This window comes from Ixodes scapularis, unplaced genomic scaffold, assembly GCF_016920785.2.
Source record: "Ixodes scapularis isolate PalLabHiFi unplaced genomic scaffold, ASM1692078v2 PGA_scaffold1__304_contigs__length_218370807, whole genome shotgun sequence".
NCBI lineage: Eukaryota > Metazoa > Arthropoda > Arachnida > Ixodida > Ixodidae > Ixodes > Ixodes scapularis.
Genome location: NW_024609846.1, coordinates 9,254,824 through 9,274,997, shown reverse-complemented (window position 1 = coordinate 9,274,997; position 20,174 = coordinate 9,254,824). Strand labels below are relative to the sequence as shown.

General features: G+C 44.9%; 1 protein-coding gene across 1 annotated transcript in view; it reads right to left on the bottom strand.

The window, feature by feature from the left end:
• The window catches only part of LOC115318280 (chymotrypsin-C-like), a 42,255-nt gene that overhangs the window by 864 nt on the left and 21,217 nt on the right, over nt 1-20,174 (bottom strand). The window contains exons 3-4 of the mRNA XM_042290672.1: nt 8,474-8,678; nt 8,271-8,406 (exon numbers count right to left, since the gene is read on the bottom strand). Of these exons, the coding sequence (XP_042146606.1) occupies nt 8,271-8,406; nt 8,474-8,678 (341 nt within the window). The remainder of the gene's footprint in view (nt 1-8,270; nt 8,407-8,473; nt 8,679-20,174) is intronic.

Below are 20,174 nucleotides of genomic sequence, written 5' to 3'. Positions count from 1 at the left end.
GGCCTAAATTCGATTGGTAATTGTTTAATATTTATAACGCGGGAGGTTCATATAACTGAACATGTGTACCCAAAATATATAAAACTATACATATGTAAAAAAAAAAATTGGGATTGGTATTTATGTTTAACCATGCAAAAAGAATGCATTGTTTACGAAAGACTTACAGGTTCGTAAAAAAAATGTGTGCAGCACAAACAGACTTTTAAAAAAAAATAGTAAAAATAATATGTTTAGGCTTTAGTTTTCTGAATAATATGTTTGGTCAAAAACAGAATTAAACTTGCCTTGATCATTTTGAGAAAACCCGGTGAACAGAGAATGTGTCTTACGTGTGTCATGTGTGCGTCATGAATTTCTCTGCTGGTTGCGCGGAGCTTTGGCTGGTTTCGGATGCACTGCACACTAAACATACACCTTTGAACTTCAGATTGATCAGAATTATTAAGACAAGTTTAATCTTCTTCAGAAGTAGAGCTCTTTACATGAACGGTTTAGTGATAAGTTTTTCTTGGCATCTGTTTTTAATGGGCCGGTGTAGAGCCTTGAATCTTTAATACTCTTAAATTTTAAATATCCGCTTGTGGCAACTCAAGTTAATCACGAGGGAGAAGGTTTATAACGCCATTTACTTTATCAATTCCTATTTCCTGAAAGTTTAACACGATCGCAAGCTCTGCTATCTCTTGATACGTTACGTTTCATAATTGTATAATTAACCGAGACTGTGGTGAAGGCTATGGCACGTTCTCAAGGCCAAAACACACGGTACGAACACGATTTGTATCAGGCAGATTGAGCTCAAAAAGATGGTGAAGCTGGATTGCCCAACCCATAGTTCACCAGTCCGAACAAACACATACAAACGAGCTCACCTCACAACCGTGCAGGTGACGGCAAAACCAATCCCTTTCTTCACACAAGCTGCCATTCAAAAACTGCGAAGTCGTGTCTGCTTCGCAATCTGATAAGTAACGCAGTCCAAAAATCCTGTGCTCACGCTATAGCAGAGTCTATTTAAAATCTGATCAGCCGTCTCAACGAAGTAAAATACCCTCAAAAGCTTCTGTCCAAGTAGTTTTGCTACATAGTTTTCTCCGAAAAAAAAAAGGCTAAAATCAGTTCCGGGCAGGAATAACAAGCTGTCTTCCCGTTTTATTTTGAGTACCTCATAACCTCAAATCTCGCTCAATTTGGGCCCCGTACGACATTTAGCCTAGACTATACCTTAAAACAATCGACTCCGTTCACTTCGGCCCAATATGGCTGCCATAAAAAAAAAAAAAAAAAAACACGAAGAAAAACGTTTTGCGCGTGTTTCAAGGATGGTCTACAAAATCACATCTGAATGTCGTTTGTGCTATATTAGTCAGACCAAGCGCAGCGTCAATGACCGTTTGACCGAACGATAAGGATCCGTATTGGGGGTTTCAGAGCACGCCCAAGAAAATAACAATTCTGTACCGTTGTGAAATTTAACGTCTTCTGTGATTTTAACAGACGAAAATGGCCAGCATGGCATGGAAAATGAAAGAGTCAATGGTGAAAGAAAACCATGGAAACGCATTAGATAAGTCGTCCCTATGTTTGGAGGCCGTGTAGAAAATATCTCCTGACCTCTAATTTTGTCTGAAGGGAGGGGGAAAGAATATTTGTAATAAACGTTGTGTCGTTTTTGTGTTGTGTTTTTTTGTGGCAAATTTCACGTTTTTGTGTAAAGGCGTGCTTTTCAGAATACACGGCTTTGAACTAGCCTCTTTTGTATGTGCTTGTTCGGACTGGTGAACTATCGATCGTTTCGAGCATCTAGCTTCACCAACTTTTGCACCTCGAACTGACAGATATACTTGGGGTTCTTACTGTGTGTTTTACCCTTGAGAGTATATAACTTGCAATTTTTTTCCCTTTTCCCCGGTTTGCCTTTTGTCCTTTCTAGTTCAAACCATACTTAAAGGGGCAGTGCAATGATTTAATTTGCTTTACGTAATTGCAAAGCAAAAAAACGAATTATTTCTGATCTGCAGCCGCCTGTCGAGATTACGGGAACTAAAATGACACCGTCTCTGGGAGATACGTGGAAATCAACAAAACCTGTCCCCCTCCGCTGTCACACTCGCCATCAGCCCCGTGGCGAACCGTCCTTTGTGTCGATTGCTTGCCGCGACCTTCGACGATGCTAATTCTTTAAAAGTCTACAATCAGAGAGGAAGCGGTTGGTCTCTGAAAAGAGGAGCCAAGGGGAAGCTACGTGAACCCCCAGAGTACGTCACTCTAAAGTCGGCGTGGAGAGTAGAGAGGCACTTTGACCTTCGACTTGTTTTATTTTTTTTCCCCTTAAATTAGAACTAGCGCTCGCAAGAAAATGCGGTTTTCTGCTTTTCGTTCCATAGGTGACGCAGAATAATTTCCGCAGTTAATTGGCCAAAAAATGAAAATTGTCGCGCAGCCCCTTTAAATGGATTCTGTGGCAATAAAATGTGAGCTGCGTTCGAGACTCCTTACCATCTTTAGTTGTGTGTCGTCACCGCGGTCTCAGGTAATTCTACAATTATGAACTTGGAGCAGCTACCTTGCGCCCTCACCGATCTTTCACCCGTGGTGCCGTAATTACACATAAGGGGGCTTCATAGATGAACCGGCTACGGGCGCCGACTGTCACCCAGGGACTAAGTGTGCCGTACTAAATATCACTGCCGCCAACGGTGGCCTGTGGACTCCGTTTCACTTTAAGTCCCACCACAGTCACCGACGGAGCCAATCAAGCAGCACCAAAAGTGCATTGTCAGAGCGCTGATCGCCTTTACAGGCATGGTATCACAAACTAAACCTATCACGTACAAATAAGGCTCCGTGAGCCTGCGCATTTTATTTTGCGCATTACCAAATTTATTAGGCATCAGCAACTTGCGAATGTCCGAAAATAACTGTACAACAACAAACATCGCAATGTTTCCTGAGAATATTTCAGATGACAGTCATAAAATATCAAAAGGCAGTAATTAATATTTTGAAGCGTACAGTTTTAATTCCGCGGCTCTACAGGCTTTTGTAGGCCAGATTTACAATCCTGTAGGCCAGATATACAAAATTATTGATTTCTGCTTTTTTTGAAAAAAAAATATATTTATCTTCTTTATTGCGCTTATTGCCTTGAATCATGGAACAGAAAAAAAGGTGAATGTCATTAAGGTTACGGTTATTTTCAAGTTTGAGCATAAAAACAACCAATTAGATTACAGACCCCTTCCTGTGCTGAAAGTGTTCTCAAAATGGCTTCAGAAAAATATACACGCCATATGATACACCTTTGGCTTTGGTGAATAGAACTCTTTTCTAACATCTTGCCAATTGGTTTTAGAAAGAGAATTTGACGGAAATCACGCTATTAAAACAAAAATAGCAAATTCTAAAGAATGTAAAAAAGAAATGGATTACCTTGGGGTCATCATTGATTTGCAAACTTTTCGAACACCTAAACCATTAAATTCTGCTTCTAAAATTAAATGCATGCGCAATGCAAGGAGTAGCCTCAACGATGGTCGAGAGTATTTTTTTTTTAAGTATCGGCATCAGTGTCGTGATAGATAGTCAGTAATTTAGCTTAAGGAAACTCACGTCAGTGGTGCCGCAGGTGAGTTTCCTTGAACTACTTCCGTTTAACTTGTACATAAATAACTCAGCAAATATTGCCGACAGTCTAGGTTTTATAATTTACACATACGACCCCAGCTTATTCTTTTCGGATGAATTTGTCCACCAGGTTTTATGTGCGGCAAATAGCTTTCTGCAGAAGATAAGTTACTGGAAAATCTCAAACTGTCTAGTAATTAATACAAATAAGACGAATGAAATACTTTTTCTACCCATAAATATTGTATTGATATACTCAAGGGCTTTCTCTCTAAGGACGAAATATTTACTATGTACAAATGAGAAGGTTCTCGGTGTAATATTTAACGAGTACATGAGCAGGGACGCCAAAGTGCAAACTATAGATCGCAGACTTTCAAAAGGTGTTGCCATTATTTATAAAAGGCGACATATATATTACCCCTTTCGGCCTTAGTCCTTCTTTATAACTCCCTGTTTTACTCTTGCTATAGTTACTGCTCTATTGTTTAGTGTAGCACAACCACTAGAAGTATGCATCACACCATGTGCTCCAGAAGAGAATCATCCGAATTATGTGCAATACGGAGTTCAACGCTGCCACATTACAACATTTCATAAACCTTCAAATAGTTTTAATTACAATGCTTTACATTTATAAACTTATTCTAACATATCAAACGTCGGTAACGCAAAGTAAACTTGTTTTCTTAACATTCACCAAGATCAAGCGAAAGCTGCGTGCAAATGCAAGCCGTTGCGTTGACACAGGGTCAACGTCTCGCTCAAGAAGTGACTACGGTCTCCAGATGCTGCAGTTCTCGTTGCCTAATGTCATGAATATGTACCTATAGATTTGGCACGGATTTCATGATGTTAAGGAGAAGGGATTTTTTTTTTATTCTCTAATGCAGTGGCCCGCGCTAGCGTGACTCAAAATGTTATTTTAAATTTAGGTTGGCATTTCGTTCTGAGCGCGAGCACCGAGACCGCGTGCTCACGCGCTGGTGAGCGCGTAATTAAAGAGTTCGATTCCTGATACCGTAGTGGTCTGAAGCTCCTACATCTACATTTATCTATGCCTAATATGATTGGACCCTTGACCATTAAAAATGATTGTAATGCATGTCAGGTCTTTTTTGGTTTAATGTTGTGTTTTACTTCTATGTAAACTTTGCTGTACGGATCACGAGTCTGTAAAATAGTTCATCTTCTTGCTGGTGGGGATGAGAAACTCTGTCAAGTGACAACAGTCTGTTTTTTCTCTCTCCCTCTCTCTCTTGAAGAGAAACAAGAAAGTTGTAAGTTGAAAGTTGGAATTAGATTTGAGATATTTTCTTGAAAGCGTTTCATTCCACGGAATGTCCAAAGAATGTTGGCCGCAAGATTAGCTTAGGCTATGATAGCAAACTCACAAAGAAAACGATCGCCGTGGTTTTGCACTGCTTATACTGCTTGACTGGCTTCCCTATACTCGGCGACAACTTTTCTTGGCAGTGTAGTGGAAGGTACGTCCCGCGTCCCCTCTCCCATTTTGAGTGTACGCAGGCTCTCCTCCTCCCCCATTTCCGGGGACAGGAGGAGAGCCTGCGTACACTCAAAATGGGAGAGGGGACGCGGGACGTACCTTCCACTGCATTGCCAAGAAAAGTTGTCGCGGAGTATAGATCGTAGTGTCGGCTACTATGTAATTTAAGTATAATTAGGTTGGAATACGTCTGACTGGCTGCCGACAACCATCTGCGGTGTATGGTGGGCATAATGAACTAAGCATTACGCCACAAACTCTCACGATCTCAGTATGCTGGACTAAGCATGACTCGCCTCCAACGGTTGCCTGCGAACTAATTTTGCTCTACTACGCATGCATTACCGCCGACGATCGTCCAAAGATTCACTGCGCTGGACTACGTATAACATACCGGCGACCTTAGGTTACGGACTAAGTATCATGGACAAGATATGAATCGCCACGAACGGTCTTCTGCGGCTATCATGCTGGACCAAGTTAACTCGCCTCCGACGGCTGCTTACATACTAGGTTCGCTAAACTTAGTTTGAGTGGCCACAAAAGGTTGCCTGCAGACTAAGTATGCTGGACAAAGTATGACTTTCTGCCGACAGTCACCTGTGGAATTAGTATTATGGACTTAGTATTGTTCGCTCCCGACGGTCGCCGGTGAACGTAGTACTCTTGACTAGGTATAACCCACCTCCGGCTGTCGCCCGCGCACCAGGTACAACGATCGCTTGCGGGCTAGGAATGCTCGGTTAAGTATGACCTGCAGCCGAAGGTCGTCTGTGAATGAAGTATTTTGTACTTAATGTGACTCGCCGGCAAGGCCTGGCTACCAAGTATGCTGGATAAAGTATAATTCGTCAGCGACTGTATACTGCGGCATAAGTATGCTGGACAATGTGTGACTGTGCCGACGGTTAAATGCGGACTGTGTATGTTTGACTAGGCAAAACTGGCCTCGCATATCGCCTTAAGGCAAAGTATGCATAACCAAGTATGCTTAACTAAGCATCCCTCGCCGCGGACAACCGCGTGCTACCGCTGACGAGGGTTAGCGCTAAGTCATACAGTTCACTTGCTTGTGCTTTTTTCATCTCCTACTTGCGGCGCCGAAAATAAGACGTTGGATTAAAGGTCGCATGGTTTAAGGTTAGCTCCATGGTAAATCTTTCTTGAAAGGATTGAAAGAGTTTCACAACTACTTGAAATCCAGCCCCTAAAAACATTCTCTGTTACAAAATTGATGCAGCTTTTTTTATTCTACCAAACGCGATGAAATGTGGCAGCTTACCTGGAGCATTATTAGTGAACACAATTAAGAAAATAAGTTGTACGGTAATGAAATCGTGGTTTTAATATCCCGTACATGCACTGAGCACGACGTCAAGAGAGGACGTTTAGGACGACGTCCTAGTAAAGACAACGTTAAGGACGACGTCTAAAGGCTCGTTCACGTAGTTGCAACCCAGTACAACCGAGAGACACAAGACCGGTTTTTAAGCCTCTTGCGATGTCTTAAGACCGGATGCGCTGCTGCGGAGCTGGTCCCAAGACGTCGTAAGAGGCTTAAAACCGGTATGGTCTCTCTCGGTCGTACTCGGTCGCAAGAGTGTGAACGAGCTTTAAGACAACTTCTATGAGTGCCTCAAGGGCGACCTCAAGGACAACCTCTAGGGTAAAGTCGAGAACATGAGGTCACGTCATCTTAGGCGACCGGCGCTTCAGAAAACACGCGACCGAAGTTAGCATGGCCGGAGCTTAGCCGACCAGAGCTCAAGCTTCAGCCGCCATCGCCTCAGCCACGAGCACTTCAGCGTCACGCGTTACGAGGCGTCAAGAGATATTGGGGCTATAAGGCCACCGCTTTAAAACAATTTATGTTTTACGGATGTCTGGCTGCAACCTACTTCGGATGCAATAAAATCATTGCAAACTTCAGCTACGGAACGAGGTTTTAAACACAACATTGATACCAGTGGACCTTTTTAAATGTAATCTGCGCATCCGTACACCCCCTCCCCTGGCCTTGCTTCCAGCCGTCGCAGTTTTCGCAGGGCAATGTTCCAGTCGACCAACACATCCAGCAATGATTTTTGCGTGTCTTTTTTTCTGTTTGTTTAAATATACGCTAGTATGGGGCACAAACGCCAGCGAAGATCAATACAACGGAACGATGCCAATATAATATGACGGGCAGAGGCAAGTTGGGCTGCCCTTCATTTGGAGTTTGAAGAGTACTCCGCAGACGGCGCTCGTTACAGCAAAAAAGGTCCATTGTCACACTTAATTGTGCATCACTAATTGCCAAAACAACTAAGTTTTTTTTTGTCAATCTGCATTCATTTGATTGCTCTAGCTGCAAAAAAAAATAATTTAGTTACGTATCAAACATGCGGCGAACACCTTCGAAACTTCGAGTTGTGCTGTCATAAACGCCCAGTACTCGGAGAACCAAGCTCGCATCAATGTTAACTTTCTTGATGCTGATTGTTGCAGTGACTATATGATCATGCACGTAAATTTCATACAAAAGGGTTAAATGTTTGTCAATTATCAGTTTAAAAAACTTTGTCGGCGACGTCTGTGTTAAGAGTTAGGTTAGTCGATGACATTCATAGCCTTTATTATGATATGTACGAGTGTTCCGGCCGTGTCTCTTGAAATATTGTGCGTGTATAGAGGCGTTTCATATTATTGGTTTAGAATATGCATAATATGAAGTATCCACTCCATATTAGATACATCCATGTATGAACTAATATAGTGACTGAGACAATAAGGACATTTTTTGTTTTATTGCTAGTTCCTGTTTTTCAAAGTGGATCGATCCACATCCCCGAACAATAAACGCTAACGTTTAAAAAACATCGGCTTTGTATCAGATATTTCGAAAACTACAATGTGCCTGCACGCCGTTCCAAAGAAATAGTTTAAGGAAACATATGGAAGCGCCCGCATTTGGTTTGATTTTGTTAACATTGAAGCATCCGGCGGCCTCTCAATTACAGGAATCTGACGCATACTACAGAAAACTGTTTTATGAGAGGCTTGGATTTTGTATTTTCTGATATATGTGCCTTTCTTTCTGATTTGTTTACGATTATTGACATGTAGAACAAAATGAGGCGAGAATACCATTTACCATAAACTGTGCCCCAGCCCACACCGTAGATGCTGGCATTTGCAGGCGGTTCTTCGCAGTATTCAGGAAGGCAGATTGGGCGAATATACGTTGTAAAATTGACCGGTTCTTTTAATTTCAATAGTGCAAGGTCTTTCTGTAAAATAAATAGGTAATTTTTAGCAAATACAAATTCAGTTCTTTTTTTTAAGAAGGATACAAACCATAAAAAGGGTACAGTTGTCCTGTAAGGGTACACAGACGTGATCGACTTCCATGCAAATGACCTGGTCTTCCAGATCGTCATGGATGACTGTTGCGTCGCTTCTTTCTAGATAGGTGTCTGTGTTTCGTTCACAATGCACGGTATAATTTGTTTTTTTCGTACTTCCCAGGCGAACTGAAAGATAGCCTGTAGTGTTCTTGTCCCTTGAAGCATTAGGGGAATGGAAGAAGAATGGGAAATATCTGTTTTTGATGTTGAATTGCTGAAGTCAGTGTCAAAACACAAAATGCCTCCACCATTTCAAATGATGTATAGAAAAAAACGGTTAGTGATTTCACGACGACATATCTTTGAGTCTTGATAACTACAGAATAGAAAAACATGCATGTACTATGTTAATATACCGAGCGCTCCTTCTAATACGGAGGAAAAAACTGCGGCAGTACGTTGATAACAACTAAACTCCTCACACGTAGAAAATGTATTTTTTGGTGTCAGTTACTCCTGGAGGAATCATGAATCAATAGAGATTAATACAGCAACTTCCAACAAAACGGCAATCATTGTCGCTAATAAAAGTCGCGGTCACATTACATATTTAAACTGTTAGGCCTCATTCACACAGCCGGCGTTTCGCCCCGTCCCGGCGAAAGCGCCGTGGGTGCCGTACCGAAAACGGGACGGTGCGGGGACGGAGGAGTGTTCGAACCAGCGGCGACGGAGCTACCGGCGCTGGCTATAGACCTTTTCTGCAAGTGCGCCGCCATCTTGAATTGACGTCACTTCCAGTATGGGCGAAAACATTGTTTTGCCTTTGCCACGCCAATAGAAGGCATTTAGGAAATAAGCGTAACCGTCACACTTTCTCGTTTTGCCTCCCCTTTATTTTTTTACTATTTGCCGGTTGAAACGTTGGTTTATTTTTTCGTCGCCCATACCGGATACGCCTGCTAGGTGGCTGGGGACGAGAGTACACAGAAAAGGTCTAATAGCAATAGATGGATGCTGGCGGCTGTGCCCCTTATCTTGGGCGGTTGCTTGCGCCACCTAGCTTGGAAATCTTTCTGCACCTTTCAAATTCCGCGTCGAACGTTTGTATTCCGGTATAACCTATTATTCGTGCGCAATTTAACACTTCCCTCGATCTCTACTACCAATCTTGTAATCCTGTATTTGTGGCTGCTTTGTGGCGGCGTCGACCACCAAATGTAGCGGACTATCGGCGTCGATGGGCGGCCGCCACAACCGTTTTGTGCCTTGGAGCTTGCGTTTCGGTCGCCGATAACGATCTTGCATGTTTCAAAACATTTTATTTGTCTCCACGTTTCGAAACAAAAGCGACAAGACCCACCGCGAGCACGTTTCACATCAATCACTCCTTACGCCGCATTTCGTCCCCGATGATCGACGACCGCAGTTTCTTTCTTCGGCTGTTCTTCCTTAAAATCGCAGTTACGCCTATCGCAAAGGAACCGATGTGGTCTCACCATTTCGAGCAGCAGCTCCGCGGTAAATCCAAATCTTTGTATGCCCGTTGTTCAAAAGCCGTAAACATCACACAATGCGCCCGTCGTCTCGCTGGCCTCCCTCCTTCTCGAAACGAGCTTTGTTGCCTTCGTCGTAAGGGCGGTTAGGGCACAGTACGGTCCACAGTTTATCATACACAGTTTGCCCACTGTACAATAAGCCTGTGGTAATCGCAAACCACGTGATCGAGGGCCTTGTGTGAATAAAAGTACATTTTAGAACTAAACTCATTACATATTACTCACACAATATAAATTATATTGATAACCAAATAATTAAAAAAGAGCGAAAGTTCCTCAATTATTTAAACTCGTAAAAGCGCCCTCTCACCACGGATGGGGTAACTAACCACATTTTATGCTTCGTTTTTGTTGTTTTGGTTTTCAAGATGGTGGCCCCCATGGCATTTTGTGTGCCCGGTTCTCGCGTCCGCTTGCGTTGCGCTTTCGCTTTATTGTGACGTGCGCACCACTGGACGACAATCACAGGAAATTTATTCACACAAGAGTTATTTCAAGCAGGCAAATGTTTATTTTCGCTCTACATGGTACAATTTATAAGAAAATGTTACAAACAGCACATGCAATGATGCGGTTGCTGACGGGTATTATCGAACATACACGGTAGTACAAACAAGTTGAATGTTAGCCTTCAAGCTATGTGCATAAAAACGATAAACCTAGGACCAACAAACATAGTCTAAAAAGGTGGAGGTAAAGTCGCCGTAAGGGTATTTCAAAACAGCTAATCATAAACCATGCAAAAGAAAAAACTGCACAGACGCGACAGTTTTACATAATGAGTGCGATTACAAACCAGTTGCTTTAACAGTAACTGCAGGCTAATGTGGTAAATAAAGCTGTGCTTGGAAGTGCATTTGACCTGCCCGTCCTTTCCCCCCCAAGATGAATGTTCAAAACACCTGGGGGGTATGTTCGACGACAAATGTTTCGTTTCTCCTAAAAAGAAACGGAAGTGATGGAAGTGAAGATATTGCGTCTGATTGGTTAGAGGCTCAAATTATGAAAGTTCCCTCTTTCGTCATTTGAGCCTCTGACTAATCAGACGCGATATCGTCACTTCCATCACTTCCCTTACTTCTTAGGAGAATCAAGACATATGTCGAACATTGCCGCCCTGGTCAGTTTTATATGAGATATGTTGGATTTAGCCAGTCAATTTCTTCAGCACAATGTTTAGCTGTTACGTTCAATGACAGCGCGCCTTTACAACTCTCCGTCACCTGATCTGCCTAACAGGGCTACTGGCCCTTCAACAAAAATATCACCTATCATCGACAAACCGTAAGCACCTAGAATGCCACTTTCTGACTGCAGCGTCACCATTGAACATTGTCGTCCATGAAGCAACCTCCTGGCTGAGCATTCTTCACTCATCGCCTTCGCCAACAACCTCACCTAATCTCGTTATTGCTGATCACTGGTGAAGCACACCCGCCGGCAATATGAAAGTGAACACCTTACCTGGATTCTTGCCCATTTCACGGCTCTCTAAAGCTATATTAACTCTCAACGTCTCAAATAGTATGTGGCTTGGGGTCTAAACTTTGCGTTCTAGCCCTCTTCTGGAACAGAGCTTGTTCCAAAACTTGCAGGAGCGTCAAGAACAAGAAGAGGGCTGTTCACCTTCATATCGCTCACGGGTGTACCTTCAAACTCCGGCTCACGTCCCACCTGCCCCTGCTGTTTCCTGTCTGTCGACAATGCCGCCACTCTCCAATGCGACGTTTATGATTTGTGGTTCCACCAGAAATGTGAAGATGTATCTCTCGCTTTGTATAGACGCCTCTCCTCATTATCAACCGAGTGGCTCTGTGCGGCGTGCCAGCTCGCACCCCTGGCTGATGACCTCTTTCCATCCCCTAAGCAGCACGGAGCCCCTGTGTACCCCACCATCATTGCCAACTCTACCAAGTAGTTCTCCGACCCGCCTCCAGCACGCGACATCGGCAGCGTTCACCGTTCGCATGACAACTCCGCGTTTGGCATAGTTGTCGTGTGAAAAGTGCGCGATCGGAGTCTACAGACTCCAATCCCGTTTGGTTTTCCAACGTTTGCTTCCTAAAAAACAACATTCCTGACTTTAAAGCGCTGAAGTAATCTTTCCCGAATACAATATTCGCTGTGTGCGAGACATGGCTGGACGCCTGTCTTCGGTGGGTGATTAATGGGCCTGTCTTCGGTGGGTGATTAATGGGGAATTAATCAATCTCGCACAATTCTCTTTATTCCAGCAAGACTGTCCTTCCTTGGGGCGAAGGAGTCCGTCCTCGCTATGCCATAACACCTGCCCTGCCAACGTTTTGACCACCTCACCCCTCCGGGTCTAGAAGCCATCTTTGTCGAGGTATTTTGTAAACATGGAAAGCTTCTTCTGGTGTCTACCTACTGCCCGCCCACCCTCCCTCAGTGAAGAATCGTACGCCCTCCTCGAAAAGAGCCTACAGCGCGTCGACCCCAGCAAGTTCTCTGCACTGTTCATCTGATCCACTTGATGACATGCTGTAAGACGTATTGGAAACTGCTGGCCTCACCTAACTTCATGACACCTCATTCTACATTTCTCAAAGCAGCAACGCTACATTCCTCGACCTCATCCGCACCAATAATCCCACCTTATCATACCGCTGCACAGTGAAATCCAGCCTACCAGGCAGTGATCGCAGTGCTCTCCTCACCAATATTCATTGCCCTAAGCGAGGTCATCAAGCCAAGAAATTCCAGCAGTTCTAAAACACCGATTTCCCTCATCTCAATTAGGTCATCCACCTCGCTCCCTGGTTCATCGTGTTTGATCACCCATCGGCTGACGAGGCCGACAACCTCTCACTCAATATATCAGCAATTCAGCACAAAAGTGTTCACCCTAAAGGCCCGTTCACAGTCTTGCAACCTCTTAAACCTGGGTTCCTTAAAACTTCTTAAACCAGAAAACACACTGGCGCCATCTATTGGGAAGTAATGTAAACTCGGAGGTCCGGTATATTTTTTTTTTTTAATTTCTCGCGCATTATCCCTTCTTTCTTGGCTCGGAAAACTTTTGTCAATGTTATAAACAAGCCTTTCTATGGGTATTACGCACATTTGACTTTGGAAATCCCGCAAAACCTTCGCTCTTGTGAAATGCAGTTGCAGGGTCACCGCATAGATGGCGCCACAATGCCAGTGTGTTCCCTCATTCTAAAAACATTTAAGAAGGTTTAAGAGATCTCGTCTCTCTCAGTCATACTCGGTCGCAAGAGTGTGAACAGGCCTTAAGGATCAACAGGAGGCTCGGCAGCCTTCCATGGATGACAAAGGAGATTGCAGTCTTAATCAGACGTAAACACCGACTATTCAAAAAAGTGCCTCTAAATCCCACTAATCTTAACCAAGCCCACCAGGCACGTACCGAAGTCAAGCATCTCATCCATATCTCCCATAACGATTACCTACCAACTAAGAGCAAAAGCAACCTGCCAGCCCAAACTCTTGGGCATGTTTTCACTATAAAAAAAAATGTTCCACGCGCCGGTCTTCACACATAACGGCAGGCCCTATTCTAATCTTGACGACATAGCAGAGCTCTTCTCTTACCACTTCTCTCAGGCTGTAGCATTACTTGACCCTACCGCACCTAACCTTTGTCCCACCCAACCCACAACTCAGCCAATCAAGGCCACACCAGCAATCACGCTCTCTTCCATAGTCATTCTTCAAAGTGAAACCTACGAAGCCCTCGCCTGTGTCAACTCCTCTCAACGCCCTGGACCAGACAGCTTCCACCCTGCATTGCATAAATCCTGTGCTGGCCGTATCTCCCCCATCCTCACTCGCCTCTTCAACGATTTTCTCTCCCACAGCTCTGTTCCTAAATCCTGGAAAGTTGAGTCAGTAACGCCTCTCAAAAAGGGACACGGTGCCCCCTCAAGTCTAACATCCACCTGTGACGGAGTGTATTACTGACTCATTCGGTGCTGTGCGTGCGGGCACGTGTGTGTGTGTGTGTGTCCCACCGTGGCGTTCGCGCCAGATTACAAAGAATCCTCGCCTCGCGGCCAGGGGAAGAAAAGAGGACAAAGAAGAGGGACAGCAAAAAGGGCGGTTTAGCCATCGCAAGCCTTCGGACGGAGAACGTCGTAGCAGTTGTCTGTGTCGCAAACTCAAGCGGAGTTTAGATAAAGTTATATGTGCCGGAACTAGTGCTGGGTACTGTCTCTCCTCAACGTCGGGGCCACTAGTTCCGGCACATAACTTTATCTAAACTCCGCTTGAGTTCGCGACACAGACAACTGCTACGATGTTCTCCGTCCGAAGGCTTGCGATGGCTAAACCAAACAATGGAGTCCCCGCCAATATGGTTTCCGCCCGGCAGGAGCTGCGAATCGGCCCTTGCAGCTTCTACTCATGCACTCAGCACCAGCCTCGACAACCGAATTCCGTGCGAGATCGTCCAGTTAGACTTCAGAAAGGCTTTTAACAGCGCAGACCACAGCTTGTTCCTATCCAAACTCCAACAGATGGGAATCTCCGGCATAAGGAATTAAAAATTTCCTTTTTCACACTATCTTATTCTTCAAGGGCTCTTTTCGTGATTTAGCACAAACTGGAAACACTACTAACAGGTAGGGTGTCCTCTGAGCTAGGTTATGTATGTGTGCCATTGTGTGTCAAAGGGGCTTTGAGAAAACTAATTGAAGAACACTTTGTCCAAGCTCAAGAGAAAAAATCTTGTTCTTGACCACTAGCTAACACAACATGATGGCAGCAACGAATTACTGTTGTTTTCTTCCGGTGACTTCAGAACGAGGTCTACTGGCACAAAAACCAGCTGTGGTTGTCGTGCTGATGGGAATAGCTCCAATATTCAGGAGCTTGAAGTTACGATTACCAGAACTGCTCCACAGCTTGCATGCCAAATGCTGAGACCACTCGTACAAAACAGGACTTGATCTAAGTCATCCTCACAGTTTGCAACCTGGTTCGCAGCTTGCAACTCCACAAGGTTTTTCTTCTCAAGTGTCTCATAGATGCCGTAAACTACTATGCGTCAGTGGTATCCCAGAAACTCGCTTTCAGACTAATGACTTGAAAGGGGTTTTCGAGACAGCCCTCCCTAAGACAGATTGTGATGAGGAAGAGCTAGAGCCCTCCCAGCCACTGTTTTTTCCCAGATATGCAGAACTACCTTTAATGCACTTACCCAACCACTTACGCAGTTTGTCATATGACGAGTTGCAGATTATTGTCAAGTGACCAATTGTGGCTGCGACATTCATAATTGCATAAGAGATCATAGAATAGATGCCAGAACCCTCATGAGGAATGTTATGCCGCAATGTCAATTTCGGTGGCCCTATTACAGCTATAATCTGTTTCAGCCTAATTTTACAAAAAAAAGCACTGCCGCCCTTTGGAGCTAATCAGAGCAACGAAGCAAGTATTGTGAGAGCTCTCCGTAGGAGGAGTATACTCCCACAATATGTTGTCCCGTCCCTCAGCCAAATGTTCCGGTTGTCTCGTTGGTGCCGTAGCTTTGGTAATGCCCTGTAAGCTGCAGAAGGATGAGTCAACCTAGTTCCAGTAACAGTTCACCTCACGTACGAATATGACCAGAAAATGCTCATGCCACCCAAGGACAGGGTCGACAAATTTCCCAGCGTACGGTCTCCGATATTCTTCTTGTGGCCCAGATGATGAGCTGCCTCTTGAGTCTTCTCACTCCATCCCCCTGGTTACTGATGGTCCTTGTCTCTGGTGTCCGGCCCTTGCAGCTTGCCTCCACAGTAGAGTCGATTGTTGGGCTAGTTGGTTTTGGAATTTGGAATACATTTTAGCACTCAAAAAACAGGGACAAAGAGGCGAGAAACAGACAGCACAGTGCGCTACTAACAACTGATTTTATTACGTGAAACGACACTTTTATACCATCCGAGTTTCTGATTCAGACAGGTAGGTGTGTTAATGATAGGCTGAGGGAGCACAAACTTAAAGTAGGAAATTATCGGGACGGTCATCTGTCTGATCATTGTGAAAGGTGCAAGTGTATGCCGTTGTTTTCCGAGAGCAAGATTCTGGCACGGCACAAGGAAAAAACTGTAAGGAAGATAATCGAGGCAGATGAGATTAGGAAGGGTGGTGCAGCATGTGTCAGCGTGGCCTCAATTGATTTACTGGACAAGGAGCGTGCGTTCCTCAATGACGCGGCCTGGCACCGGGTTGGCTAGTGGTGGAGCAAAATCAGAAACTCGGATGGTATAAAAGTGTCGTTTCACGTAATAAAATCAGTTGTTAGTAGCGCACTGTGCTGTCTGTTTCTCGCCTCTTTGTCCCTGTTTTTTGAGCGCTAAAATGTATTCCGAATTGCCTCCACAGTTTGTCGCCCTCGTGGTATTCTCCGAGGAACCATCGTACTGGAACAAGAAAGTAACAGCATACAGTGAATGGACGAAGTGAGACACACCTTATACTCAGGGGCAGATCCAGAACTCCGTTTGGGGGGGGGGGGGGGGGGGAATTTGTAAGGATGCTATTCTCCCCTTCTTTCGTGTGCACCGGGGGGTCCAGCCATGTCAAATTGCCCTCCGAGAAGGGGGGAGGGGGCGGTCGACTTTGTTTGGGGGGGGGGGGGGGGCGGCTGCCCCCGTCGCCCCCCCTTAGATCTGTCCCTGCTTATACTTCTAAATTAGATAAGTACTGTGGGTCTTACTGCATGACGTGCCAAGCGGAGATAAATAATGTCTGGAGCTTGACGGGGGGAGGAGGGGTCTCGACGCATGCTGGACGACAGGTGCCAGATGCTGCCATACCCACAGGGTATCCTGAGGAGAGAGAGAAGACAGGTCTGAGTCCAGGAAATTGGCATGTTTGAGCAACACTTTTTTAGAGGTGCCTTCTGTTAATTCCCTTTAAAGGGACATCCATCTGACTATTTAATTCAGAATTATGTTCAATGTGCCCAGTCAACTTGCTTAGCCTGTTTGCAAATATATAACTGGTAAATTCACTTTTTATAATGCGTTTTTTTTAATATCTTATGCAATGATGCCAACTTCTCTTTTATGATTTTACAGATTAGCAAATCCCAGGTTCGGTCCTGATCCGCGTCATTTGCCACGATATTTATATTTTTCCAATAAAGTTGTGTGCAAGCTTCGATACATGGAGGTTGCGCGTGAACAAGCAATTCATTGCGTTTGATCGTTTTACAAGTCACGTCCGACGTACAACGACTAAGAAATTAACCGAGTCACATACACTGCGTGGGAGAAAGGACGATCGTGCCATGGCCTGACGCGAAGGACAGCACGAGCAATTTAAAATGTTTGCACTCACCAGCAACGAACTTGAAGCGGAATCCCAGAATCTCGAACGGCGAAGTGAGTCCCCGGCTTTTTGGCTTCTTGCCTGAGCAGGCCCATTTAGAACAGATTCATAGCGTGATTCGGTAACTCACGTGACATTAAAACGCCAAGCGAGGATCCAACCGAAAGGGAAATGTACTAGGAAAGAGAAATCCGCAGAACAGGAACACCGACAACGCCGACAACGCGACCGGCGACGTTTAAAAACATGGCTTCGGTTAGGGCAATGAACTTTTTGAAGCTAACGGTAACTGCTCGATTTTTTCCTTCCATGTTGGTTTATCATTATTACCTAGCTTACTATTTTTTCTAAAAATATTAACATTAATGCACCCAACTTAGTCAATTGCGATTCTTTTTGACCATCTTTTTTTGTTTGTTTTTGTTTTACAACTTCAGTTGTAGCCATCCGGCTTGAGGAGCGCTGTGTATGCGCGATTACCGGAAGTGGCCTTGAGTGGGACCACTGGCTATGATTTCACTGTGGTACGGTCAATTCCCCCTGCCGCGGCCGTGCCCATGGTCGCCCAACTTTTGAGAATCAGCCAGATTCAGCGAAAGTTTCTGATTTTGTGATTGGTCGTCCCTCGATGGGGCGGGGCGCCGGCGTTCCCGGTCTCCCGCCGGTGCCGGGGACGTTGAACATCCTCGTCGGCCCATTTCAGGTCCAGCGGCCCGATATCGGCCGGAATCTGGTCCCAACAGCCTCTCCCCCGGCGGAATGGACGGCCGGCGCTTTCGCCGGGCCGGGGGAAAAAACGGCTGTGTGAATGAGGCCTTACTGTCTTCAGTATTCTGAGTTTGGCTTAAAGCAAGCAGTGAAAACCACAGACGCGCTTTTCACGCGGGTCGCACGACTAGGGAGACAAATATATCAGACTAATCGTCACGATATGTAAAAAAAAAAAAAAAAAATTAAATACAATTTGTGAACGAACTTAATAATTAGTGAAAATAAACATATGGTTTCAATTCTAAACTTGCTGAGCGTTATCGAGAACCATTTCTTCATCAAATTTTAGAAGAATTTGGAGTCCGTGGAAAGCGCGGGTGTGAATTAGGTGCGCGAAGTTGTCGTTATATATATCCTTGTTTTCGCACTACTATTCGCGACTCCAACTGAACAAACGGCGCCTACCGCTCCATATTCCAGCCTGCCCAGGGACGGTCTCGCGCTTATTAAAGTTTATGCAACGGGATTGTTGATGGCGTGGTGGTGAAAGCACGAAGCTGTTCAGAAGATGAGAGCGTCGCTCCTACCATGGCGCACAAGACGAATTCTTCTTATCCAGCGAAGCTTTGTGTGTAACTGTTCCCTTTCCTGGTTTGGTGTACGCGGCTTCGGGTATCCCAATCGACGCCAGTGTTGAAGGCACATCGGCTCTTCGCAGCATTTGTTTGGCAGTCACCAAGGGAAAATAACGAGGAGCACAATTTTCATTTTTAACGTCAAGGCAGTGGAATTTGATTGTGGCCTGTTACCCTTAAAGGGAAAATAAGTCCGTTCTTTTTGTTCAGAGACTCTGAACTAAAGGGATAATGAAATTACGCGGTGGCCATTCCAGACCCTTGGGTATGCGCAGCATAGCCAGAGGGTGGTTTGCATATCGGAGACCGAAAACAGCTAAGTGCCTACGATTATATAAAGAAATTGCCAAAGCGATCGAATGCTTCGAGTCAAGGTACTCGTGAGAGTACCTCCAACAGGTGAAAAAGAAGAAAACTTTAGGGACACAGTCAGCAGCATATGTCCAGCTCTTTTTCAGAAACGGTGCCGAATCATCCGGAGGAAAAGATGTCCTTATGCGGTTGTGCAGCCTCCCTGCCTCCTCAAAAACCGAAATCTTCTTTATCAGGTTTCACACACAAACCTTCCCAGTAAACACTTGGTTGAAAAACAAGGCGTGTACCTTCCGATCGGAACCAACTGCAGTTTCTGAGGTGAGCAAGAGACCCTCCCTCGTGTATTTCTGTACTGGAACAGTGCATTCTGCTTCTGGGCTGATTTTCGCTATATTTTCTAATGTAACGTTGAGCCCAAGCTGGGAATCTCTCAAGTTTTAGTACTTTGCTGAGGAACTGAGAGCGGAGTTTGAGTCATTGGTTGCGATGGCTCTCCACGCGCTGTGGCCGGACACTGCATGTGACGGCAGCGCGTGTGCGGAAAAGCGGAAAACCACGTGGCAGGTGTTTCGGGAGACAGCAGTGTGAACAATGTGCGTAGTTAGCACAGCACCGTATGATGTCCACAACGTCCGGAGCAATATAAAGCAGCAATTTAAGAAAAAATCGTCGTGGCCCGCAACGAAAGGCTTCCTCGCACAAGATATGTTAGAATACGGGTGGGTCAAAGTGTTTTGATGTTTTTTTTCTTTGTATGCTCGAAAGATTTCGTGGTTTCTTTTATTTGTGCGCATGCTAAGTAGTGTATGTGGCCAATGACTTGTCCATGTCACTGGTATGCACCAAATACAAACTTCTTTCACAAAAAGTAAAAAAAAAAAGAGAAAAACGCATAGTGTATATTGTCACGAATGAAAGTGACGAAAAGCCGAACAGTGAACTGAAAATAAAAGTTTAATGGGCGAAGTTGTGCCGACCAAAAATAAGTAACGAAAGAGCTTCGAGGCAGCAGGAAAGCGGGCGGCGGTTCAGCGGCACTACAGAGCGCTAGCGAGACTGACTCGACGAGGTCGCGGGTAGCTGCTTATCTACCGTGCGTCACTACCTCGAAAGTTCGGCAAAGAAGGCTTGAGCGTCGCGCGCTCGGGGCGAGGATGAACTGGCACTTTCGAGAGTAACAAAGCAG